Source organism: Doryrhamphus excisus, chromosome 12, assembly GCF_030265055.1.
Source record: "Doryrhamphus excisus isolate RoL2022-K1 chromosome 12, RoL_Dexc_1.0, whole genome shotgun sequence".
In the NCBI taxonomy this organism is placed as follows: Eukaryota; Metazoa; Chordata; class Actinopteri; order Syngnathiformes; family Syngnathidae; genus Doryrhamphus; species Doryrhamphus excisus.
This window is the reverse complement of record NC_080477.1, coordinates 18,026,733-18,054,037: the sequence shown is the minus strand read 5'-3', so window position 1 is coordinate 18,054,037 and position 27,305 is coordinate 18,026,733. Positions and strand designations below refer to the sequence as shown.

Sequence of the window (27,305 nt, the reverse complement as noted above, 5' to 3'; positions counted from 1 at the left end):
CAGGGCACATATAGACAAACAACCATTCACACTCACATTCATACCCGGAAAAAACCCATGCATGCAAACTCCATTGAACTCGGGATTGAACTCGGGTCTCCTAGCTGTGAGGTCTGCGCGCTAACCACTCGACCGCCGTGCAGCCCGACTTTTTTACTGTTTCTTTTTCTTATAATAAACAATGCACGGGCCACAAATTGCCCCTGGGCCACACTTTGGACACCCCTGCTCAATATGACAGGTGCACTCAAGGACCTGCTGCAAAAACAGTCAGAGATCCTTTCCTTACAGCTACTAATGCGTGCTTGGAGACAACCACAACGTATCTAACAAGACATCCACAATGTTGTCCATGAACAATTCATCTAATGTTATGATCAATGAATTTAAACAACATTAGAGAATTTAAATAAACATAAAGAAAATGCCAAAAAAAAGGCCGCTGATGATGAATGGCAATATCTCACATGGTTTGCGTCATTGTGTCTTATTGTGATGCAAATTAAAGCTGGGAAAATACGTCACAATATTAAAGACACGAGCAGAATGTTGATTATCTTGGTTTCCTTGGACTAAAGCAGGCAGAAAGACAGGAAACAGGAAATAGAATGCACCGGCATACAGTTAGACAATTATTACTATGTTGATCATGTCTTACTAATACCCATAGCGTCTCCTGGTGGTCAAACAGGCACATGGCAAGACTTTACAATTATACAAGAGCATACTTTTTATTTAATAAGAATATGAAACCCACACAGGTTTCATACTGCAGTGAAAAGGCCACTTCCGTTACGTATGATGACTATTGTGAATCTGATGATTATGATGAAATGCATGTATGAATAAAATTGTAATATCAAGAGAGAAATCAGAATGGGACATGGAAAAAAAGTATTACATGAAATAAAGACATATATTTACAAGTGAAAAGCATAAATTTGTCATTTTAATGATTTACTGTCTGAATTCTCAAACAAATTTAAACACAACAAACCATTTTTCTCCTTATAATATTGCAGCTTAATTTTTTATCATGTTCCGACTTTAAATTTTGACTTAAATCTTGTAAAAAAAAAATAATAATAATAATAAAAAATATAAAAATACAATTTTCAGGAAAATTAGAGCTTCACTATTTAATCTTTATTCTATTATTTTCCTCATAATACGCTCTGAACATTTTTCCTTGTAAAATTGCAACATATTTTTTGTAAAATCGTATACTTTTTCTTGTATTTCAATTTTTGAAATACAAGAATTTGAAATATGATGTCATTATTTTAAAATGACAATTATTTTCCTAAATATCAATATTTCAGCTTTATTCTGGTGAAATTAGGACATCATTTTTTGTTTTTTGTCATTATATTGCAGTTATATTTTGTATGATTTTATTATTTTACCTTCATTCTCAGAAAATAGCAACTCTAAATATTTCAACCTATTATAATGTGAGACAATATTCTCCTATAATGGTCAAACTTCATACTTTAATATTTCAACTTTTTAAATATTTTTACTCCGAATATTGCAGTTATTTTTGCTTTTTCTCATAATCTTTTTAATTCAGTATTTTTTTTTCTTACTAATTTTTTTCTTACAGTATTTAAAAACATCAGTCTCTCAGTTTTAGGACTTTATTCTCCAAGCTTTTTGTCTCTCCTCTCAAAGTGTTCCTCTTACTCTTGCATAGTATTACAACAGGGAAAAAAGTGTCACACTGCATAGAAATCAGTGAAATCATCTTGAGGTCACGGAGTGAATCTTCATCCCAAATCACATTCCATAGCTTACAAGTTGTACTAAAACTAATACATTCCAAAGAAGGAATATTCAACCATTCAAATACTCACAATACTAACATCTTTGGTTGTAACACAAACAGTCATATACTACAAAATATATAAATGAAGAATAAAATGTGATAAGATATTCAAGACTAAAAGAATATAAAATATTCAACAATATGAGAGATTTGTTTGCCACATGATGAAACAGCTTGAAAACTCACATTTCTGTGATGTTTCTTTGAAGCTCTAGCGAACCTGCATCATTCATTTGTTCGAACCCGCTATCAATATGACGTTGTCGTTCCACCTTTGGCCTTTCCATAACACCCGCGTATCATTCAAGGTTACATTTGGTTGTCGTTGTACTGTGGGGCGGCGTACTGGTCCTGCATGGCGCCGGCGGCCGCCCCGATTGCAGCCTGTTGGGCCGCCTGCTGGACGTGAGGGTTCTTCCAGGCTCCAGTAGTCCACTCTTCCTGCGCTTTGGACATGCTGCCTCCGCTCCCACGGTAGAAGTTATGGATCTGTAGCCAAAGTGAAGACCATAAGGTATCAACATTTATGATATTTAGGTGTCTTTTCCACTCAGGAAAAGACAGGAATCAAAACTGGAGGTAGCAGAGATGAGGATGCTGAGGTTCTCATTGGGAGTGACCAGGATGGATAGGATCAGGAACAAGTACATCAGAGGGACATTACATGTTAAAGGCCTTGGAGATAAAGTCAGAGAGGCCAGACTGAGATAGTGAATATATTGGTAGGTCTCAAACACGCGGCCCGTGGGCCGAATGTGGCCCGCAGGACACTACTTTGAGCCCCCCGCCTTGATATGAAAGTTTAATGTTAGTGCGGCCCGCGCAAGTTTGATATGGATGCTGTATGGTATCATGTACCCAGAAAAAATTATTACGTTTGATTAATGTTCATGTTAAAGGTTAAATAAATGTTAATAGTTATCCTCCCTATCCGTGTGGAAGTGGTAAGTTTTTGGCTATTTAAGTTTAAAGGAAATAACTTGAAGGCTACCGTTTAGGTCGCTAGCTCTCTAGTTTGCGAGTTAGCATGTGTCTCAAGACCCTGCAGTTGCGCAATATGTTGTAAATAAAAAGAGTATAAATGTGACTATAGTCGTGTTTTGTCATGTCTACAGGGCTCTAATAATGCTTTGTTCATTTTAATCTGAAAAAAATAATTTGTCTACCCACCAACTATATGTGGTTTCTTAAGTTTTTATTATTTGCCATTTTATTATTATTATTATATTTATTTATTTATTACGGATTGATTGATTTTCTTTATTCTTGATTAGTTTATTTATTTTTCATCTTATTTTGTGTAGAAAAATAAAAAGTAAGATATTTGTGGAACAGTGGAATGTTTTATCAGAGCTTTTCTTCGGAACAAAAGCAAAGTTTATTCATTTTTCTGTTTTTAATAAATGTGTTTTTTTGTTTTTTTTGTTTTTTGGGAAAACCTGATGCGGCCCAGTCTCACCCAGACCCTAGCTCCAGTGGCCCCCAAGTAAATTGAGTTTGAGACCCCTGGCGTAGAGGAAGACCATAGAGGAGGTTTATGGATGTAGTGCAGAAGGACATGAGGGTAGTTGGTGTGAGAGAGACAGGGTTGGATGGAGGAGATTGATTTGCTATGGCGACCCCATTAAGGGCCAATCCCTCCAAAGAGAAAGACAAAGAAGATAAAACACTAAAACCCTTGTGTCTTACCTTCGTGAGGGCCATGAAGGACAGCGATGCAACAGCGGTGAACATGATAGTCGGAACCAACATCACCAAAGCTATCAATATATTGTAACTGAAGAAGGAGATAGTCGCTAACCAGCCACTGGAAAAAAAAAAAAAAAAAACGAGACACTTTTATGACTAAAAATGATTCATAGCAGATATTTGGGAACACCTCTAAGACAACATTAGCACCGCTTCGGCCATCTGGACTTTAAATGCCAATCATTTTGTGGACTTAAAAGTATAGAGGCGATTAAAAAACTTTTCCGACACTTCTTCACACAGGTGTGTATCCAAAAGTGACATTTATAAACTTTATGGAGGCTGTCGTAATAATAATATGATTCATTTGTGATCATCAGGCCGAGTCAGGCGCTCGTTAACGGCCTCTAAAAATCTAATAACACACCTGTCATAAAACTTCCACGGGGGTAAGTTCTAATGGTCCATCACTGTCGTGTTAATGACGGCGGCAGACATTGTTGGGTGGAAGCGTGTTTCATAAGGAAAAAGCACATTATATGGTCTGCTTAAAAACATCTCGTACAAATTTTGCTGCATAGTAATAATCCTACAGAAATATTTTTTTCAATGTGATTAAAATTGTTTACTTGAATATTGGAATTTTGTGTATTTTCTTATACACACTATAAATATTATTATTATTGTCATTATTATCATAATTTTTCTGAAATAATCTAATTTGCTATTGTTGTCTGCCAGGTGCTACAAAAGCAAATAACTGCCAGGGTCTGTAATTATCTCCAAAAATATTGTCATTAGCACCTGTGGCTATAGGAAACCTCCTGATGTAGTTTTTATTAATTGCATTGTATTTATTGCATCAGCATTCAGCAGCTGGAGCTACCGCTACATGCTGCCAGGTTTATAGAAGCTAGCACTATGATGCAGTATGATGCCAGGATATCAACGCTACTTTATTGGTTTTCTATGTTTGATCCCACCTTTAATAGTCTTGCAGAAAAGGTGAAATATTTCAACAGTCTTTGATTGTGTTGGAATTATGAAAATAAGTAAATTGCAATAAAGCATTAAAAATACTGCAGTCTCATATAAACACTGGCAATAGCAGCTGTGGCTGTAGGCAACCACCTTATGTATTTTTTTAAAATGGAGTCCACAAAGTGGCAGTAGCTACATTTGAAACATACTTATAAAACAGGTATAACATTGATTCCAATTTCACTGTACTGTTTACAATGAGGTCTACACGGTGGACGAGTGGTTAGCATGCTGGCCTCACAGCTAGGAGACCCGAGTTCAATCCCTCCCTCGACAATCTCTGTGTGGAGTTTGCATTTTTGGGGGGTTTTCTGCAGTATTCTGCAGTAAAAATACTGCAGTCTCATATAAACATTGGCAATGACAGTTGTGGCTGTAGGAAACCACCTTATGTATTTTTTAAATGGGGTCCGCAAAGTGTCAGTAACTACATTTGAAACATTCTATAAAACATACATATAACATTAATTCAAATTTCACTGTACTGTTTACAATGAGGTCTGCATGGTGGGCGAGTGGTTAGCATGCTGACCTCACAGGAGACCCATGTTCAATTCCACCCTTGGCCATCTCTGTGTGGAGTTTGCATTTTGGGGGAGTTTTCTGCAGTACACTGCAGTATTTTTATAAAAATACTACAGAGTCTCATATAAACATTGGCAATAACAGCTGTGGCTGTAGGCAACCACCTTATGTATTTTTTAAAAATGGAGTCCACAAACTGGCAGTAACTACATACAAAAATTAATTCCAATGTCACTGTACTGTTTATAATGAGGGCTGCATGGTGGTCGAGTGGTTAGCATGCTGGCCTCACAGCTAGGAGACCCGAGTTCAATCCCACCCTCTCTGTGTGGAGTTTGCATGTTCTCCCCGTGCATGCGTGGGTTTTCTCCGAGTACTCCGGTTTCCTCCCACATTCCAAAAACATGGTAGGTTAATTTCCGACTCCAAATTGTCCATAGGTATGAATGTGAGTGTGAATGGTTGTTTGTCTATATGTGCCCTGTGATTGGCTGGCGACCAGTCCAGCTGGGATAGGCTCCAGCAATTGAATATTTTTGTAGTTATAGCATAAAAAACTTGTTTTCAACATTCTAAATACGAGCTTTAACATTATTAGAGACCTCTAGGCATGAACTAACACCCCTATAGTCACCTTTACACTCGTGTTAACTGAAATTGTAGACATAATCAGAGCAAATAAGCCATTTAAGACATAAATAAGACTCTTGTGTGTTCCTTAAGGCAGCTGAGTGGAGTAGGAAGTGACGTCGGGGGTTCAGAATTGAGTTTCCTTACTGCAGCATCTCTTGTGAGATAATTCAATCCTGCATCATTACAGGAAGAGTACAGACACCTGGAGATCAGTGTAGAATATCGCTTCAATATGAATGTATTTTGACTTATAATGAGGGGTATTCCACCACAATACAGCATGATTTATTAATGTATATATATTTGAAACAATGAACTCTTTGCGATTCATGTACATATATGCCCCAATTATAATTAAAGTGTTTACGTTACTTTTTTTTGGTCCAAATATGTAGTATGATTTGTTGACTTGTATCCAGCGCTTATGCAAAAATGGAAAATTTTGCATGCTGTGTTCTAAAATGTAACTCAAACTCTTACCAGACTCCCCATCCCGGGATGCCGATGCTTTGAATGATACTGATCCCGACTTGAGCCATGAACACAAAGAAGAACAGCATGTAGTTGAAGGAGCTATCACTCCTGAGGAGAAAATATTCAGGATTATTTTTATATTATATATAATTATCATTTTTATCCAAAGTGCTTGCTTTATTTCTACTGAGAAGGGTTTGAACAAGTAGGGAACAAAACTTGTACACTAGTGCTCCCTGTTGGACTATAGTGGGATGACACTGTAGAGACACACCTGCACTACATGAGAGCAAGATAAGCATTGCATCAAAAACAAAAATAAGAATAAAAGATAGTCAATTGTTACTTGAAAGCCTTGTATATGGGCCTGAACCAGCACACATAAGAGCAGGGCGTAAACATGATCAGCCAGATGATGGACAGGCCAAAGTTGGTCACTCCTCCTCCTCCAAACATCCACGCAAAGCAACCGATGAGATTGACAGCCAGCGTTGCACTGTTTACTAAAAAAATAAATAAAAACATCCAAAGGCGTAATTGAAACTTCAAAGCTTCTAGGTTAGCCACATGCTTGGCTCATGTTTGACCTCGGAAACTGTATGCATTATATAGAATGAAAATGTCAGCAACAACAACAACAAAGTCAAGACATTATATGCAAAGTACATGCAAGGCCTAACATAGAGAAGAACAATCAGGCGGTGTATGGGGGGGGGGGGGGGGGGGGGTAAAGTGAGGAGAATTCCAAGGGAAAAAAATAGAAAGGGGCTGGGAATTCCTACTGAAAAATCAAAAGATGTGGAGGCAACTTTTACATACATCTCAGCTCTGTGTTATCAATAACAAAGGGTATTATTAATAAGTGTGAATGATTGTTTGTCTATTAGTAACTTTTCCTTCTTAAATTACACGTTTTTGCTTTGTTTATTTTTACAAAAATCCTAAAGATTAAATTCTTATTTATCATAGTGTTATGCATTTATTGTCATAATATTTTCACATAATATTAAACTTTTTCCCAACTTAATTTTATAAAATTCTTTATTTGTGTATGCTTTGTTTCTCATATTACATTATTACTTTAAAGTTCAGATTTTTGCAACTTTTTTCTCTTAATATTATGACTGTACTATCGTAATGTTTAATATTTCACCCCATTTTGTTTTATATTTCTTGTTTCAGTGCTTTCATTTATTTTGCTTGTTTATTGACCCTTACAGGCTTCCGTAGAGAGCGCTAGCGTTAGCAAGAGGACCTTTTCACGTTTTATATTAGAAGTGCTGTGTTGTTGTTGTTCCAGAATATGTCTGTAAGTACCAGTGTTTGATAAGAATTGGTCTTATATACACACTAAATGTACCTTCATAATGTCCACAATTGTGCTAATATTGTTAATTCATGAATGGGGTTTACCATTGCTTTACAATATATGTTAGCTTAAAGCTAACGGCCTAAATCACCCATGTCTTTTCACGTTTTATATTAGAGTACTATATCAAAAGTGCTGTGTTGTTGTTGTTGTTCCAGAATATGTCTGTAAGTATCAGTGTTTGATAAGAATTGGTCTTATATACACATTAAATGTATCTTCATAATGTCCACGATTGTGCTAATATTGTTAATTCATGAATGGGGTTTACCATTGCCTTACAATATATGTCAGCTTAAAGCTAACGACCTAAATCATCCATGTCCTATGTCATGATCATAATGTGTTACATTTAAAATGGTTTAAATGCAATATTATGGTGCGTATTTACACAAGCACGCTTTAATATCTGCATATAAGTTTGTATTCAGCTTCAGGTGGAAATTGTTTAGCTATAGTGGCAGGATATTTCTGGTAGCATTATTTCAAATATCTCTGCAAAACACAATGTATCTGTTTAGCTTTTAAATGTAAACTTGTTATAGGGTGAATGCTTCATGATCAGCCTCATTGCGCTACTTGTTTATGAGGCCATAAAATGATGCAAAAGTTCCACAAGTCTATCCCTAAATGTCCCCCACACTCAAACTGAGACCATCTGCTCAGCAAGTTATTCGCTAGCAAATAAAACCCACTTTGCACAGGCTATTATTGCAGTAGGACCCTTGTAAAGCATCTCCCTGTTGTTGTAAATTGCTGTTATCACGAGCGCAGAAGACGGCAACACGGATGATTCCATCTGCAAGACCTATCATAGCCTAATGAAGGTCTTGCAACATTTAGTAGGGGCTATTATATACGTAGCTTGAAGAATAAATGCCACTCACACATCCACAGGTGGTACATTTTTTTGCACAAGCTGCGGTGCTGTTCAGGAATCTCATCAAAGTCCTGATAAAAGCATGGCTTGAGTGGAATGAATCCGGGCAGTGGGGGGAAGTTGGGGTCTGCAAAGAAATGGTTGAGACATGAGTGGAGAAACTTGCATAAGCAATGTATTCAAGTATGAGCATATCAGTACTAACCAGCCATAAAGATAGCAGCTCGACTCCCAACCCAGTCTCTTCAACCTGTCATAAGCAGGAGAGAATTGAAGATTTAATTGGTTATTGGCACAAAAGCAATGCTGTTATTTATAATGCTTCTGTAATCATAGAACCAATGTTGTGATGGCGGCCTGAGTTCCGCACCAATAGCTGAGAAGCACACCTGAAATTGTACCTTACAAGCAATAAGGTGGTAAGAATGTCCTGGCATTGCTGCAATATTGTGCTACGTTCCAGAAAAACTGAACGTTTCTGTTCACTTTTTTATTATGTTCTAGATGTACAGCGAACAATTATTTTGTTTGTTGATTAATTTATTAATCTGAAGCTTGTTGATTTGACTAATCGAACAATCAGTTGGTTACATTTTGGAAAAAAACAACAACTATGAATTGAATAGTGGCTGCATGGCGGTCAAGTGGTTAGCGCGCAGGCCTCACAGCTAGGAGACCCGAGTTCAATTCCACTCTTGGCTATCTCTTGTGGAGTACTCCGGTTTCCTCGTATATTCCAAAAACATGCTAGGTTAATTGGTGACTCCAAATTGTTCATAGGTATGAATGTGAGTGTGAATGGTTGTTTGTCTATATGTGCCCTGTGATTGGCTGGTGACCAGCACAGGGTGTACCCCGTCTCTTGCCCGATGACAGCTGGGATAGGCTCCAACATCCCCCGCGACCCTTGTGAGGATAAGCGGTAGAAAATGAATGAATCAAATACCAAAATATTTGTGGATTAATTAATCAATTAATCATTCATTCATCAATTAATTGTTGCTCTATTATAGTTTGACCGCACACAATATATTGTATTATTATTGCATTATTGTTTATGTTGGACTTATACCAGGGGTGTCCAAAGTGCAGGGTATAGCTTTTTTTATTGCACATTGCAGAAATAAAATTAAACCAAAAAACAGCAAAAATAAGAAAAATAGAGCAAAAAAGCTAAATGTAAAGAGAAGAAGCTGAAATGTTGATACTAATATCTGGCCTTTGGTGGAAAAAGTTTGGACACCCTACCTCACACAGTATGTCCCGCTGCTGTGATGCATTAACCAGCCTTGTAGTCCTCAATTAATTTCTCTCTTTGGCATTTTGGCTTGAATTTTAATAGGGATGCTAATTTACTAGTTTGGGCATTTGTCTTGTCACACCAGTGCACTTTAATATGCAACTAAACAACTTATTTCTATGCAAATTCTGTTTAGAAATGCAGCTCTTTTTCTTGTGGACAACCGTAGCCCATCCCACACATAGTGATTAAGGCTATTCAGTGGGGGCTAAACAAGCCGCCGCCATTAAGACGTTTGCACCCGGTGGGGGGATTTGATGCCCTCTGTTGCATGCTGAAATGTTGCTGATAACATGCTAACGAGCCTACACTGCCACCCAAGAGCAGTCACACATGCACAAACTCACACAGCTTGCATCCACGCTACACAGCAGGAGACTGTGTGTGTGTGTATGTGTGTGTGCGTTTGTGTATACACGCGGTACATACACAGAAAAACACAAAAGAGGACACATAAAACTGTAAAGAGGAATTACAGCGAAACATAATCTTCTTACCTTCTCCAGAGAGCAGCTTGCCTGTGTGGCCGCAAAACTACGAGACGTCCACCGGAGGCCTCACAGGTTCGAGTGTACAACACTTCCAATCGATAGTATCTAAACAGGAAATGACAGTGTTAGTCGATTATAGTACTTACTCGTCACCACACAGCCGTCTTAAATCCCAACTAGTCCGGCCTCTGACCAATCATCCTCTGTGGATCTGATGCTCTCTTCCTTTCAGACCAATGGGCACAGATTATTGTAATCCTTGACGTTGTATTTATGATCCAATCACTGGCCTGGGCTCTCTGTCCATGGTGCTGAACAATGTATTTATACATATCCATTTACTTTTTATAGATAGATGTTTAGTTATTCACTTCTTTCAGGTGATAAAAGATACACAAGTGGGATTTATGGTATAAATTATCCTCACTACATGATACTGAGACATGTTTCTAATATTTTGACCCTCATATATAGATTAATGATAGTACAAGAATGCAGTAAATGGCATTGACACTATTCCAGTGTGGTGTATTGTGGTGTGAATGTAATGACGCCATCTCGCCACTTGAGGCCGCTGTTTCACTGCAAACAAGTCAGCCTTGACTCGGGGATGTGTGGGAACTATCCATCCATTTTCTATGCCGGTTATCCTCATTATGGTCGCGGGTTATGCCAGCGCCTATCCCAGCTGACTTCAGGCGAGAGGCAGGAGACCCCCCCCCCCCTCCCGGGCTGGTTGCCAGCCAATTACAGGGCATATATAAACAATTCACACTCACAATTTGGAGTTGTATTGTTTGTGCATGTTTTTGGAATGTGAGAATCGAACCCAGGTTTTCCCAATCTCCTGACTGTGTGGACAACGTGCTTACCACCATAAAAACACAATATTACGTCGACCTGCATAAATTTTAGCTATCAATCCATCCATCTATCAATCGATCTCCACGTCAAACAACATGAAACCATTAGGTCGCCCCTCAATAAATTATTCATATGTTAATAAACCACAAAGTCATCACTGCATGGTACTACACTATCTCCTGTAATGTGAATGTATAATTAAAGCAGCACAGACATTTTTGGCACCACTAGTTAAAACTGGGCAAATGTATTGCTATGATAAAAAACATTGTGGAAACAAGCATTAGACACTGTTGCATGACTACAATGTGTAATGGTTAGCGAGGTGCTTAAACGTCAGCCTGGTAAGAGTCACAGGTGATACATCAACGTGTTCGAAGGTCGCTTGAAGGAGCCATCCGTCATGTCACACACGTCCATCCATTATCTTAACGACTCGTACTGTTTGCTGGGAGCCTGCCAAGCTCACACAGCGAGAAGGTTTGCCACCTTTACAGACACAAGCATCGTGCATTCAAAGTAGTGAGTACGATGATAAAATAGCAACTAATTGGTCGTAATAGTCTTCTGTCTATTAACATTGAAATTTGTGTTGATGTGATTCGCGGTGAGTTTCAGATTTATTTTGGGCGCAACAACACAGGCTAAAGGAATGACATCATTTATACGCATCCACCGCGGATGTGAGTAACCCGATTGGGCCACCTCTGCACAGTCATGGGGGAATCGAACTAGGGTTGGCAGATGAGCCGACGAGCCAACAGCCTCGAGCCCAGCCAGCCCTGCATCCTGTTGAGCTAATGAGCTAAAAGCCGGAGGTGTCAACTTGTTGTTTAAGTAATGATTACCAAGTTACCAAAGTTGGATGCTTGGTCTTTTTTTTATGATACATAAACAATATTTAAACAGTCCGAAGACGCCAAAACGACTATGCTAGTACAGTAAACCTCGGATATATCGGACTCGGATATATCGGAAATTTGCTCACAACGGACAGATAAAAAGTAACCAATTTTTCTGCAATGCATTTCCAATAAAAATTCATTGCATATATCGGATTTTTTATAACGGATTTTGCCCATTTCGGACAAAATCTCCAGTCCCGTTCCAATGCATTTCCATTAAATTTCCCTCGCATATATCGGATGGCCGCATCGTGGCGCTCCGATTCGCCGAATCGTGACAGGCCGCTATACGACGTCATTTGCAGCATTTGCAGCGTTGCCTGCGCATCCAGGTACATTGGAAACATAGTCAAGGAAGTGCCTTTTTATAACGGATAAAATCGCATATACCGGATATAAATCCGATATATGCGTAAAAACGGACATTTACCGGTATACGCATATAACGGATTTCGCTTATATCGGACAAAACCAGTGGGAACAATTGAATCCGATATATCCGAGGTTTACTGTATATCATCTTTCAAATCAAAGTGACTTTTCCGCAAGCATTCGAGTGCTTCATTTTGTCATTGTGATGCACCAGCCTAACTAAGCCTTACATAACCTCGCAAAAAGTCTCACCGTCTCTGTTTCTAATTTAGAAACTACTTTTTGGGGCCAATTAGGACATTGCCAGCTAATTCTGCCTGCCAGTGGCACTTCACACTGCATACATTATTACATCGTGAAGACAGATTTTTCCACCTCTCATGACAGAATGAGTCTTTTAGTTGTTATTTCTTGACAAACGCTGTCAGCGCACTTCTTAATACAGGACATCACATCATATCATAGCGCTCCCCAGATACCATGTAAGTCTGCGCCATAGCGGTTGTTGGCAGTTTAGCGGATGGCTTCAGTGCTATACTTTTTATGTTTTCCCATGTGATCACAGCTTTCTTTGAGTAAAATCCAGAATTTGTAAGTCACAATTAGAAATAGAGCGCTTAACGGTTTTAAGGTATATCATGGAATGAAAAAGGCACAGTTTCAAAACTACTGAAATTGTGCGTCATACTGTTGGATATGAGTTAAAGTGGAGGTCAATATCAGCCATGACGTGGAAATACATAATACATAATCAGTTCACAGTTCCACATGTCCAAAAGGAGTAGGAAGAAGCAAAGCTTACTGAATCCTACCCCTCCATCTGGTACTTTTACAATCAGTAACTGTTACATTTGTTCACTTCCTGCTTTCCATAATACAGTTTAAGGTTTTGTTTTTTTTTTGTTTTTTTTTAATAATGTACCTCATACCGAAGTACGAGGTGATATGACCATCCAATGACATAATGTGTACCATAGTAACTGTCAATATAGTGATATATATATAGTACATCATGACTGGTTCAAGACTCTTCATCCTTGTATTTAGCAAACATCAACTGCTTGTATTGTTTCTTGAATTGGCTCATCGTTGTGCATTGTTTGAGGGTCTTACTCAATCCATTCCATAGTTTGATTCCATATACTGAAAAGCTATGGCTTTTTAATGTAGTCCTAGCATATAAGTGTTTCAAATGTACTTCTTCCCTGAGATCATATTTCTCCTCTCTTGTTGAGAAGTATTGGATGACATTTTTAGGTAATTGGTTATTTTTAGCATTATGCATTATTTTAGCTGTTTGAAACTTAACTATATCAGCCAGTTTAAGTATTTGTGATTTTAGAAATAAGGAGTTAATATGTTCTCTGTAGGCGGTATTATGAATTATCCTTACTGACCTTTTTTTGCAGTACATTTAGAGAGTGAAGATTGCTTTTATAGTTATTACCCGAAATAAATAATAAATAATCAACAATACTTTGCAATGTTTCCTTTTAGGAATGTACAATAATGCAAAGTCAAACAATAACATTTGGAATAGTCTGAATTATTATTTTATTTCAAGGATATTAACGTTCCTTAACACCCGATGTGCAGCATTAATAGTTCCTGATCTCTGCTGAACACTGTTTTTTGTCTTACCTCCTTGTCTTTGTCCATTTATTTAATTCACCGGGAAGATGGAGTGTCCCAAACCAGAAGACTTAACAAGAAAAGTTTTCAAGCTTGACCTTCTCCTTTAATTGGCAATGTCACTAGCCAAAGGCTGGGCTGCACTGCATCGCCTTCCGGAGTGGATTGGTGACTAAATTGCAAGTTACACTTTCTGTCCCTCGATGTACGGTACTGAAAAATCTGATTCTGAAAATATGTAGCGCTATACCACTAATCTAATATATCATAATTCTCCAGAACTGGCAGAATAGACCCGCGTTCAACATATCATGCCGTTAGTTCTTAACCTAGAAGTGAGGTTGAAGGTCGCATTTGTTCAATTGCCTCTTGGAAAATGGCAGTCTGGTACATTTTAATAAAGTGAGTGAATAGACTATCAGTAGTTGTTGAGACTGAGAAGGGTAGGGTTAAGTACTGTTAGCTGTACTTTGTTCGACTCCTATTCAGACATGTTGAATTATGCAAGTGTAAATGTGATGTACTGCAAATGTACCTTGTTATGCATAAACTCATAGTCACCATAGTTCACCCACATTGCTTAGCTTTACATATATGTTATATTTATTTTTGTTGTGATATTTTATTGTTTTTTATACCATTGGTAAACAGCTGCACTTGACATTCTTTTCACTTTTTTATTATTTTTTATAATCTTTTTATTGCCTGCAGCTTTGGCATTGCAACATAAATTTTTACAGTGTGCAGTCCTGTCCTGCATGGTACATTTCTGCTGCTTTTTATTTCCTTTATAACACCACGTTATACCATATACTGTGCTACACTCAAGACAGTGAGGCAAAACGTAGCATTTTATGACGCAATGTGCTTTTCAGATGGTTATTGCTTACCTTACCTCGCAGAGGTGATTTGTGAGCAGCTGCTAGTTTGTGTTCATTATAGTTTGACCACAATAACAGAAGGACACCATAACCCCCTCCCACCACTACCCCCTGCAGCCGTAGATATTTGCTTTTAATCAGACATCTGGGAAATACATCCATGGCATTTGGTTTCATCAAGGCCACATCAATCTTATACCGGCAATGAAAGGAATACAATCCAGAAAAAGGGATGTCTACATTAGAGGCTTTAAAAATCACCTGCCACTTACTTTAAAGGGGACTTCATTTTCCGTCCCTTTGTATTGAGTTGTGGACTCCTATAGAGCAGCTACACACAATAACCAGCACACAAAGCTTTATAGTTCTTCCAGAATTGGCATGGATTTCGTGGTACCTGTGAAAACCGTCTGTTTTAATGTATTCCACCGACGGCCCGCCTCCAGGCACGCCCACTCCGCTGTGTAGAAACACTTCCGGTTTGTGCTGCTAGTTGATAAACAGTATTGGAGTTCATAATAACTGCCGATTTATCTTTTTAAAATGTCGGCTTTTAACATAAAGCCATATGTGTTGGATCCTGAATCTCAAGTAGAGACTGGACAGTTCGAAGTTTCTCAAGTAAAGAGGTTACTTCAAGACGTCTCTCAATGCTAAGTAGCTTTAGCATTTTAGGGTTAGGTTTTCTACAGCATTTGTAACCGAATGTGGCCACTAATTGTAGTGGGGAAACGGTTATTAGCAACCCCGCTCCCTGTATGCAAGAGCTGTTGCTCCATGACTTGCACAAAATAAACACAGTTAGGACACTGATAAATTGTTACTTACTGCTAGCTCAGCCACACGACCAAGTAGCGTTGGAAAGGCGTCGGCTAGTCCAGCTGCATACTGGCCCATGTTTACAAAAAACAGTCCCGTGTGAAATGCCGTTGACAGATTAAAAAGCATTTCTTTTGCTGGTGGGGAATCTGCTTACTAGGAAATAAACACAGGAACAGAGCTTACGGGAGGGCAGCGCGTTTATCTGGCTTACAGACACAGCCCTTCTGTGACATCACAAAGGCACAGTTTAACCACGCCTTTTGAAACCGAGCATTTTGAGCCGTCCCAAACTTTTTTCAGGGCTCACTTACAAATGCGGAAACGTCATTATTTGAAACTTTGACATTGTTTAACATGAGAATAGAACATTCTCACTACATTTATAAGTCAGAAAAGTGTAAAAAAGGTTCTCTTTAATGCATTGAGTGTGGTTTATTCAGACAGGCAGTAGCAGCTTGTGTACAGTAAATTAGCTCTGCATCACTTTGCTTGTAAAGGATGCAGCTTCTTTGTCTGGAGGAGGAAGAAAACGGCAGGCAGGCAAGGGTCCAGCTGGCTCCTTGCGACGTGTTTGCATGCACAAGTCAGTGAAGCCCTCAGCACTCAGCGACTGATTGATTGGGATGCATAACCGACGACGCCACACCCCATCCCGCTCCCCCCCGCCCCCTCTTCCTTCTGCTCCAACGCCACCTTCTTCTTTATCCTGCAAAATAATCACATGTGCCCTCCTTGTTGTACACAACCCCCCCACCCTGTTATGAAATTATGAAATTAAACAGTGATGTACAGCATATGCACAGTGACACTATAGCAAAGACTATAGTGTCCAAAGGGTGGCCCAGGCCTGTAGCTTTTTTATTGGCCCACAGTGCATTCTAAAAATATAATTTAACAAGAAAACTAAAAACAACAACAAAAATTTACACATTTTCAGTAAAAATATAAAAAAATACTTTGTAATCTAATAAGAAAAAGGCATAATTTAACTGGAATATTTATTATTATGAGGGAAAATAATATTAAAGAAATTGTAATATTATGAGAAACAAACGAAACAAGAAGTAAAGTTGTCATTTTGGCAAAAGTTGCAAAAACTATTCAAACAAAGTAAAAAATTTGGGCATAAAGTAATATTTACGATAAGAAAATGTACAAAAGGAAGTTGAAATGGTTGGAAACTGCAAAAAAACACCAGCAGAATTGGGAAAACAACTGTCATTTTCTAGAGATAAATTCAAAGTATTAAGAGGAAAATGGTTGCAATTTTATGAGAAAAAAGGAAAAATAATGTCATTTTAGTTTAGAGTTTAAATATTAAAGAAATTTCACCTGCTTCCAATAGCTATAATTTACATTTAGTAATTTACATTACAAGCATATAGTTTTTTATTAATATTATATAATATTATAGTGACCACCCTTTAACCGTATTGCAGTCTTCTCTAATTGCACCTTAATATTTTACTATACTGCACTATTATACTGTATATAATGATCGTCATATTTTATATTGTTGAAATCGTAATGTGTGGTCTTAATATGACATCACACACATAACCTTATCATGCCCAGAGCATGCCATTATCTTCACATTGCCGTCTACTGGTTCACTGTTGTATATATGCTATAAAAACAAAGGTAATTTGCCCACCACATTCCATCACCACTTATAGTAAGTGAAAATATTAGCCATTTTGCAGCTTCTAAGAAGCCTTTCTATAAGATTGTCTCCATTTGTGAGCCATTTGGCATCACTGATGTTGGGTCCACTTGCTCACCATCGCTGTTGTTTCAACCCAGGTGCTTTGTTGAGGTGCTTCCAAACCAAACTCTTCCAAGCGTGCCTTCAAGAAGTTTATTTTGTACACCAGGAACAAGAAAATGGCATTTAAAAAAATGACCAAAAAACCTGAAAAACTTCAAGTACATACGCCCTTTTATGTTCTATTCTGTGTTTATTGTTGTGGTGGCTGTTCATAGCTGTGGTTCTCATTATATTGTTACCTCATTATACTGCAGGGGGTCAAAATATTTGCCCTGTCAAAAATAATAGGTTAATGGCGGTAATTGATTTCATTAATTACATTAAACCTCTTAGTGTAATTAACATGCACACCAGCAGTGCAAGTATGTATCTCCAACTCTCACACATCTCTAGTCTAGTGTCTTCTCTAGGGGACGAGACTTCCTTATTCTCATTACAAGAACGTGAGATGCATTCAGGGACATGGTTTTATAATGTGTGTGTGTAAATAAACAGGAAGATTAAAAAAAAACATTAAAAACGCACATATTCTTATCACTCATTTTTTAACATGAAAATACACAAGAAAAAAAACAAGAAAAATTGACCTTAAATTACATGATGTCTTTGAACGCCACCCGTCATTACCCATAATAACGGGTTTAAGTGTGAGTCAAATGTTCTGATACCATTAAAGAGACGAGTGTTAGACAAACTGATTTTTATTTTTAGCTTGATTGACATATTCAGTTCATTTGGAGCTGTTAATACATACAAATATGTATCATGATGTGCTGTCATTTATCTTTCTGTTAAATACAGTATTTCAGACATAGTTGCTAATGGTGATTAATCATGATTAATTAATGAAAATTGATTAATCTGATTATTTGACAGCCCAATTTTTACAATATTATTTTATGCATTACTTGTTTATTATATTTTGTTATTTAATCATTATATTACAATTGGTAATACAGTTAATAATATATTGTGACTCATTTATATTGGTTTGTATGGTTTATAATAATATTCATTCATTCATTTTCTGGGCTGGTGGCCAGCCAATCACAGGGCACATATAGACAAACAACCATTCACACTCACATTCATACCTATGGACAATTTGGAGTCGCCAATTAACCGAGCATGTTTTTGGAATGTGGGAAGAAACCCGGAGAAAACCCACGTATGCAACGGGAGAACATGCAAACTCCACCCAGAAATTGACAAGGGTGGAATTGAACTCGGGTCTCCTCGCTGTGAGGCATGTGCGCTAACCACTTGTCAACCGTTATAATAATAACATCAGAAAAAAATGATCAAGTAAGTATGCTTACACCAACAAGGGATTTTTATATCTCTCACTGTACATACACACTCAAAAAATACATATTAAAAAGTAAAATTGAGATGTGCAAAAGGGATACTATCATGACAATGCAATTCAAGTACTAAGTGATTAGTAATACAAAGTATTATTGTAGTATCAGCATGTGTGTTGAGATAGTGCAGGTGTACCTAATGTTGTGTCTTTAAAGAGTTAAACAGTAACGAGAACGGGACCCCCATTTGCTGGAAGTCCACTGTCTCGGAGCGCATGCATGTGTGCGCGCGCGCGCGCGTGTTTGTGGAGCAAGCAGGCAGACCCACCAGCACTCTTTTTGCACATTGGGCTCGCAACATGGCGTTGACTCGCCGAGGGACACGACGGATCTTCCACCCGCGTTGTTATTGTTGTTGTTGTTGGGACTACTAGTTGGCGTGGGAGTGGAGGCGCTTCGGAGGTGCTGGGGTGGGAAGCGACCCTTTTATTTTTTTCTGGAAAAGGGGGACACTCACAATCAAAACACCAGCGAGAAGACAATAGCGGACTGACCAGGAGAAAAGCCAATGGATTGCATGTGGCTGTGACGGTATAGCGGAGTGTGTGTGTGTGTGTGTGCGTGTATGTGGACGAGAAGACCCACGCTGGTGAAACCCCCCCAAAAAACGCTGTACATGGCGGTGGAGAGCACCACTTGGATCATCTGTGTGCTTTTGCTCTTTTGTGGTTCATCCAAGCAAGGTAAAGACCAAAAAAAAAAGATGTGATTTAAATCTGATTTTATTCCGATGAGCTTCTCTGCACCTTGCGCTGCATAATATGTATTGTGTGTCCCGGTGCAGGACGCTTTTTTTTTTTTTTTTTTAAAGAGTTTCTGCACACATTTGCCTGCAAACGAGCAGCGAATTGTGCCACAAAGGCAGCAATTTGGGCTCACAACCAAGCTGGCGTTGAACTTTGTATGGGATCGTGTTTAATGAAGTAAGCGGGGCGGCATAAAAGGGCTTGGGTACAATAGCTTGTTACGAGAGTTTTAACACTTGACTTTTTTTACAGCTTGGGAACACAATGTATGATTTTAGAAGGCTTGTTTTTCGATGACAGAAAGTCAAAGTGAGCTTTTGGAGAGGTTGTAGCGAGCGTTTCACATCGAAAACAAGAGGTTTCCGCCAGTTCCCGGATGCTAATGCTAAAAACAAAGCAACATTTTGTTTTAATCTGTTCAAAAATACATTTGTGTTAGCACTCTATAAAATGAAGTTAAATCAAATCATTTGTGAAGATCGTACAACCAGTTTGCTAAGAAAAAACTGTGTAAATCGGTAAGAAAGTTCCTTAAAAGTTCAGTGTGTGCACTTTAGCATTAGCATTAGGTAGGCTACATACAAGAAATACTAGAGTATTCAAATGCGTTTCTTTTAACTGTTAGTGTCACCATACTTCCAGCTATACTGGTGAGTGATGTGTTTACATTAAGATTAAGATTAAGATATGCCTTTATTCGTCCCTCAGTGGGGAAATTTGTAAGTACATTCAGTATGATTTGATTTTTTTTATAGCTGTTTTGCTAATAGCAGACCTTGCTAGTATGAGAGATAAATGTATATAAATGTCAGTGTAAATGAATGTAAATTTACTTTTACTTTGTTTACACTGGCACAAAAGACTTCCCGTGGTGCTGCTTTTTTCTTATATATATCACTACTGTGTATTATTTTATAGAAATGTCAAGTAGCTCCGGGAATGTATAGGATACTGATTAACATCCTGTCTTCTCATTGGTCGATCAATGAAAGTCACGCTGATTGGTTCTCATTCAAATATTTTTCAACTGCACATGCTGGCTTCATGTGCGCGACGACGCGCACAAACTCACACGCATGAATTTCGCTTGTCGCTTGGCTGGATGGTGACGCGCGAAATTCGCCGTATCGTGCAGGTTCCATTGAAAACGAATGGAGTAGAGGCGATGTTGCATCTCGTGTGTGGCGGCCATAATATGTTTTTGCTTCATTTTTAGACATGTTTTTGCAATCCAGTGCATATTAGCGATAACAGAAGTTTTTTTTTTTTATTGTGTGCCCAACCCCCCCCCACAACGTTTCTACAGGGCACCACTTTAAATATAAAAAAATATCACGTTAACAGCGGTAACTAATGCATTTAATTTATTTAGTGTAATTAACGCATGCGCATCAGGGCTAGTACGCCCCTCTGTTATGACGGCAGACGGGAGCACAGTGGAACGCCCCCACACAGTCACACAGAGTCAGATTCTCTTTTATAACTCATCGACTCAACGCATCAACAGCAGTACAATTCCAACACCATATTATGTATGCATGTCCAACTCACACACGTCTCAAGTCCATTCATCGTAGGACCGATACTTATAATACTTATTCCCATTACTAGGAGGTGAGATCCATTCACGGCCACTCCGAACATCAGAAAAACAGTTTTGTGTAGAAATAAACAGGAAGTGGGTAATCTTATCACTTGCTTCTTAACTCGGAATTCAGATACAAAAATTGCTACATTGAAGTATGCTGGAAAATACACTGTAAACCTAGTTAAAATGGGAATATTTCAGACACAGTTGTGACTGGTGATTAATCATGATTAATTCATTTAAAAACAGATTAATCTAATTTGACAGGCCTGCTTTAAAATACAACCTATGTATTTTTAAAGTTTTTTTTTCATTTTTGAGAATATTTTTACCCCCCCAACTAAAATTTTGGACCTGATTTTTATTGTGGTATCTTAAATGATATCTGTAATTTTGGGCCACCAAAATTCTACCTCCAAACGATTTTTTTAATTAAACATATAAAAAATGTAAAATTTGCACTCAACAGTATGGGTTTGTTTTGTTCTTTTGACATCGTGCATACTCCCTTCCACCTCCTACATTTAGTTGTGGGGCACAATTTGAATCCTGAAATTTAGATTTTTATTGTTGTTGTTGTTTTTTTGCCCCCACGGCATTGCAACTGATGGTCTTTGCTTAAATTATATGTTTTTTGCGGGGTTTTCGCTTTGACATTTTGACAGTCACATGCTGAGACAAACCACCTTTCAGAGGCATTACAAAGATAGACTTTGCAGTCTGATCATTGCGCTGCGTCTAATACAGTATCACATTCACATAAAAGACCACAGCACAATCAAGGATCGCTGTTGTCCTGGAAAAGGTGCTAATAGTTACTGTTGAGTTCAGTTATTCAATTGCACTGAGAGAAATCTGCAGCACATTAACATTAAAGCCCAATATCCCTATAGGGTAGACTCGTGCAGACTGTACACTGAGGGGCATTAATGGGCTTCTTCATTGCAGCGGCGTGGCAAACAAGCTCATTGTTTGTCTCATTCAATAATATGAAGCAGCTTCTTCACTGCCTTTCGTAACCTGCTCACATTGTGTGAGGTGTGTGTGTGAGATTGTACATCTTTTGATGTATGCTTGAATGCTGGATGTTTTGTACCGATCCCACCGAGGGCTGACATTGAGAGATGTAGTGGTGGCGGCGACGGATCCTAAGTGGGGGAGTGAGGCAGGTTGCAGAGGAAAAAGTCTGCCCACACAGGTGACGAGTGGGTGAATGAGTGGCCATAAGATTTACATAACAAAGACCTGTTCTAAACATCAGTACAGCTGGTGGTGATCTTGTAAGGTTAGGGCAAATACAAGTAACATGTGTAACAGTCGCTCCCGTTGTGGGTAACGGGTTGCAGAATAGTATCCTACAGTATCCTGTAAGTGGCTTACTCATGATTGCAGGTAGCATTCACACATTTGGTACAGACCAAATGTAAAATGCACTCCAGCTGTTGTGAGGTTTTAACATAACTCAAATACAAGGAACTTTGGTTCCAGAAGGTCTGATTCTTCCGTACTCTTTAACTGAATAGATTCTTTCCCTAAGGAATAATGCTGAGAAATGAAGATTAGTCATTAAATCATTGTTGAGAAGTCTGGTAGAAGTCTGGTTCACAATCCTATACATGTGCAAGTATGAATTTTTTAATGACCGTTGTCGTTGTGCAACAGGGTCGTCCTTCAACCCTCTCTCATGAAAGGTCTTTGCTAAGTGACCTTGCTTTTTGTCGCCCCTAAACACATTTGTAGGACCAACATGACAGGTTTCATCAGTGCATAGGCTGAAGTCTTGAAGCGAGTTATTCATTTCACATGAAGTGTTTTTTTTTTTTAAATCGGAGCAAAACTCAGTAGGATGTTCGCTGGAAAGAAAGCCCAAGATCTCTGAAGCCGACACAATGTCAACAGAACATTGTAATAGTCACAATTTTGAATAGAACGGTCCTTATGAGAAGCTTTAGTTGGTTACAAAGAAAAGCTCAAATTTGATTGAATAACACAGAACTGAGTTATACTGTGTATATATGTTGATTTACCAGTTTTGGATTCTGTATTTTGTGTCTCTTTGGGGTTATTTTATTTTATTACTTTGTTAATTCAGACTTATCTAGCTTACTGACTACACAGGATGAGAACTAATACAGCAAAGTATGGTGCAGACCTTTCAGAATTGAGATGAATTGATCGTTAAGATTAGAGCTACAACAATGAATCAATGTTTAATGAATCACCCAATTAATCAACTGCTATTTTGGTAATCGATTCATTTTTTTGTATTTAAATATGTAAATACCTTCTGATTTCAGCCTCTCAAATGTGAATATTTTAAAAAATGTTCTTAGTCATCCAATGAAAGCAGACCTATGATGTATGCATTGATTAATCGCAGAAATAATCAACTGATTATGCGGTTATTAAAATGATATGTTATTAAAAACCGTAGCTAAGATTAAGGTCAGCTGTGTGGAACTTATTGTCGATTCAGAACTTTGTGCAGCACTGTTAATTCAGTCACTGCAAACTTGCTGTCAAATGAATAACAACATGACGCAAGCGATGAGAGTTGAACTACCGTACATCAATGCTTTATTTCGCTTAATACAGGACTGGTATGGAAGCAGACGTTCAGGACATTCAGAGAGAGATGACCTCATCCCATTAAACAATATAAAAGAACTTGCGGTTAATGTATGAAATGATTAATTTCCATTTTTTTCTATAGCAGATCAAGGAAATAGAATCAAACGCACTGTCCTACTTTGTAGTCTACCTATAGACTGGTGGAGACTGAATGGACTCAATGCAGCGAGGTTGACGTGTCAGTATGCCTATTTAGTTGTGAGACTCCACTGCCGTTTAACTCTTCAATGATGGGTTACTTCCTTGGGTGCAATTTTAGGTAGGCTGATGGCCAACATCAATCATTGGGTTTGCATTGGGGAAAAAACATGTTTTCTTTTATAGTATTTTCTGCCATTTCATTTTTCGTTTTAGTTAGTTTCTCCAGTCAAGTAATCAAGGAAATCTCCTCCTTGCCGTCAGAATAACCCAGTTTATCAAACCTAAAGGTTGGGCTGTCAGATGAAAAAATGAACACAAGATAGCATGAAGCAGATCCTTTGAAGCCGTATCCTCGCAGGTATTAACAGGATTCAGGAAGTATGTGCAAGATTGATTTGGTCGCATCAATGAGATGGAGCATTGAATAGGTCACTTTGGCCTATTCTGTTATTTATGACTTAGGACCTGTTACATGTCATTCAGGTATGTATTGAATTTGGGGGTGTAACAGTACGCGTGGTTGGTACATACCTTGGTATGAAGGTCAAAGTTTGGTTTATTTTCAAAATGGAAAACAGACTGTAAAGCTTCCTGTCCATCACTTGATGTTTTCAGTGTGGGAAATTGTTATGCAGGGTGCATGGTGGTTGAGTGGTTAGCACTCAGGCTTTACAGCTAGGAGACCCGAGTTCGATTCCACTCTTGGCCATCTCTGGATTGAGTTTGCATGTTCTGTGTGTGGGTTTCTCCGGGTACTCCGGTTTCCTCCCACATTCCAAAAACATGCTAGGTTAATTGGCGACTCCAAATTGTCCATAGGTATGAATGTGAGTGTGAATGGTTGTTTGTCTATATGTGCCCTGTGATTGGCTGGCGACCAGTCCGGGGTGTACCCCGCCTCTCGCCCGAAGACAGCTGGCATAGCATACCCTATAGAAAATGGATGGATGGATATATTGTCTATGTTTACAGTAGGAGGTAGCTATTTGGGACTTGTATTGGGACTATGTATTCTGTGTCGGGCTGCACGGCATGCGAGTAGTTAACGTGCAGGCCTCACAGCCAGGAGACCCACTTCCACCCTCGGCGATCCCTGTGTGGGTTTTCTCCGGGTACTCCGGTTTCCTCCCACATTCCAAAAACATTCTAGGTTAATTGGCGACTCCAAATGGTCCATAGGTATGAATGTGAGTGTGAATGGTTGTTTGTCCAGATGTGCCCTGTGATTGCTGGGATAGGCTCCAGCACTCCCTGCGACCCTCGTGAGGATAAGCGGTAGAAAATAAATGAATGAATAAAATTGTTACGCCTTTGCGCCTACTGAATGTTCCATGCTGAAATACCAAGTTAAGAATGCATGTACTGTTACATACAGTTATTTAAGTGCTCCATCTAATCTACTGTACACACGGAGGGAGTTCATACAGTAGAAAATCATTGAGCGCATCCATATGTTACACATCGAAGGAGTAAACAGCTTCAAATCAAAAGCCAAGCTGTGCCGACACGATCAAATGAGCCGAGCGGGGATTGCAGAATAATTGCTTTGTTATGATTCGGTGAGTTTGAGATAGAGGACCGTGAACACGGTGGGTGTCGGTGGATGTGGAGGTTTGTGTAGGAATTTGAGGCCAGCGACTCGGAGGGGCTCGGGGTGATTTTGGGACAGAGATGAATCAGCGGGCGCTGGTGAGGCGAATTAGAGGGCACAGACCACGGCGAGATGCACAAACAAAGAGCTTGTTTTGTCTGTTCTAACGATCACAGGGAAACATGTCCACTTCAGTTACCGCGTCACAGGCACATGAAAAGAAGAAAAGTCCCCCCGAGTGGCTTTGTTTCATTAATATCAAATTGACATTCCCTAATTCCTGCAGTGCAACAGTTGCTTTTTCTACTCTCTCTCTCTCTCGTCATGTTCTACAAAGAACTTATTTCCTGTTAGCGTTAATCGCAGTTTAATCCTCGGTGCCAGCGTGACTGTTCACATCTCATTAAACAACTTAGGAGTCATCTTCCCAGCAAGGGTTGATTTAGCTAGCGGGATCTTTCTCTGTGTTGTTCAACATAACCCGCACATAAATGAACAGTTGGTCACTGAGCATAGATACTGTATGTCCTGGTTTTAATGACAGCTACTTTACATTCCTCTTGTGTCAGCAATCGGCTACTGTCCTCTCCCTGAACCAGTTATCCTGCATGTGTCTGGCTTGAATTAAGAGCGACCCGATGTCTGCCTGAGACCTACTGCTTATCTCGCACCGAGCATGTGTGAAAAGGCATGCTAACAACAGAATAAATGCTCGGTGAGTTATGGTAAATTAATGGCTAAAAAGACCAAAGACGTTTCTTCATTAGCTATGTTTTATTGACTTCATCTTTTTATGTTTGTTAAGAACAGGGGTCTCAAACATGCGGCCCGCGGGCCAAATGTGGCCCGCAGGACACTAGTTTGAGGCCCCCCGCCTTGATATGAAAGTTTAATGTTAGTGCGGCCCGCGCAAGTTTGATATGGATGCTGTATGGTATCATGTACCCAGAAAAAATTATTACGTTTGATTAATGTTCATGTTAAAGGTTAAATAACTGTTAATAGTTATCCTCCCTATCCGTGTGGAAGTGGTAAGTTTTTGGCTATTTAAGTTTAAAGGAAATAACTCGAAGGCTACCGTTTAGGTCGCTAGCTCTCTAGTTTGCGAGTTAGCATGTGTCTCAAAACCCTGCAGTTGCGCAATATGTTGTAAATAAAAAGAGTATAAATGTGACTATAGTCGTGTTTTGTCATGTCTACAGGGCTCTAATAATGCTTTGTTCATTTTAATCTGAAAAAAATAATTTGTCTACCCACCAACTATATGTGGTTTCTTAAGTTTTTATTATTTGCCGTTTTATTATTATTATTGTATTTATTTAATACTGATTGATTGATTTTCTTTATTCTTGATTTATTTATTTATTTCTCATCTTATGTTGTGTAGAAAAATAAAAAAGTAAGATATTTGACAACAGTGGAATGTTTTATCAGAGCTTTTCTTGTCGAAAATTGGAACCAAAGCGAAGTTTTTTTTTAATGTTTTGTTTTTAATAAATGCGTTTTTTTTTTTTTTTGGAAAAACCTGATGCGGACCAGTCTCACCCAGACCCGAGCTCCAGTGGCCCCCAAGTAAATTGAGTTTGAGACCCCTGGGTTAAATATCCTGCCCAAACGCTGAGTCAAACTAATTACAATTCAGAGTTTTTTCAACTCTACTATATACTCTACAAAGATACTGTGTCAAATTACCAAATTTGACACAGATTAATCTGAACACAGTACAGCGATCAAATCAATGCAATAATTAACCGACACTTTAAATACAAC

At 38.6% G+C, this 27,305-nt stretch overlaps 2 protein-coding genes across 3 annotated transcripts in view; one reads left to right on the top strand and one right to left on the bottom strand.

The window, feature by feature from the left end:
* Positions 1-823: 823 nt before the first annotated feature.
* LOC131139436 (secretory carrier-associated membrane protein 5-like) lies at positions 824-10,417 on the bottom strand. Its single transcript, XM_058089068.1, has 7 exons — positions 10,237-10,417; positions 8,645-8,689; positions 8,447-8,566; positions 6,537-6,693; positions 6,197-6,298; positions 3,518-3,635; positions 824-2,317 (listed from the first exon to the last, which is right to left on the bottom strand). Exons 2-7 carry the CDS (start codon positions 8,649-8,651, stop codon positions 2,138-2,140), a joined length of 684 nt encoding a protein of 227 aa, XP_057945051.1. The 5' UTR covers positions 8,652-8,689; positions 10,237-10,417; the 3' UTR covers positions 824-2,137.
* An 8,697-nt stretch (positions 10,418-19,114) lies between these two features.
* Positions 19,115-27,305, top strand: part of igdcc4 (immunoglobulin superfamily, DCC subclass, member 4) — a 60,680-nt gene continuing 52,489 nt past the window's right edge. For both annotated transcript variants that reach the window (XM_058089164.1, XM_058089163.1), the window contains exon 1: positions 19,115-19,521. In XM_058089164.1, the coding sequence (XP_057945147.1) occupies positions 19,404-19,521 (118 nt within the window). In that variant the 5' untranslated portion in view covers positions 19,115-19,403. The remainder of the gene's footprint in view (positions 19,522-27,305) is intronic.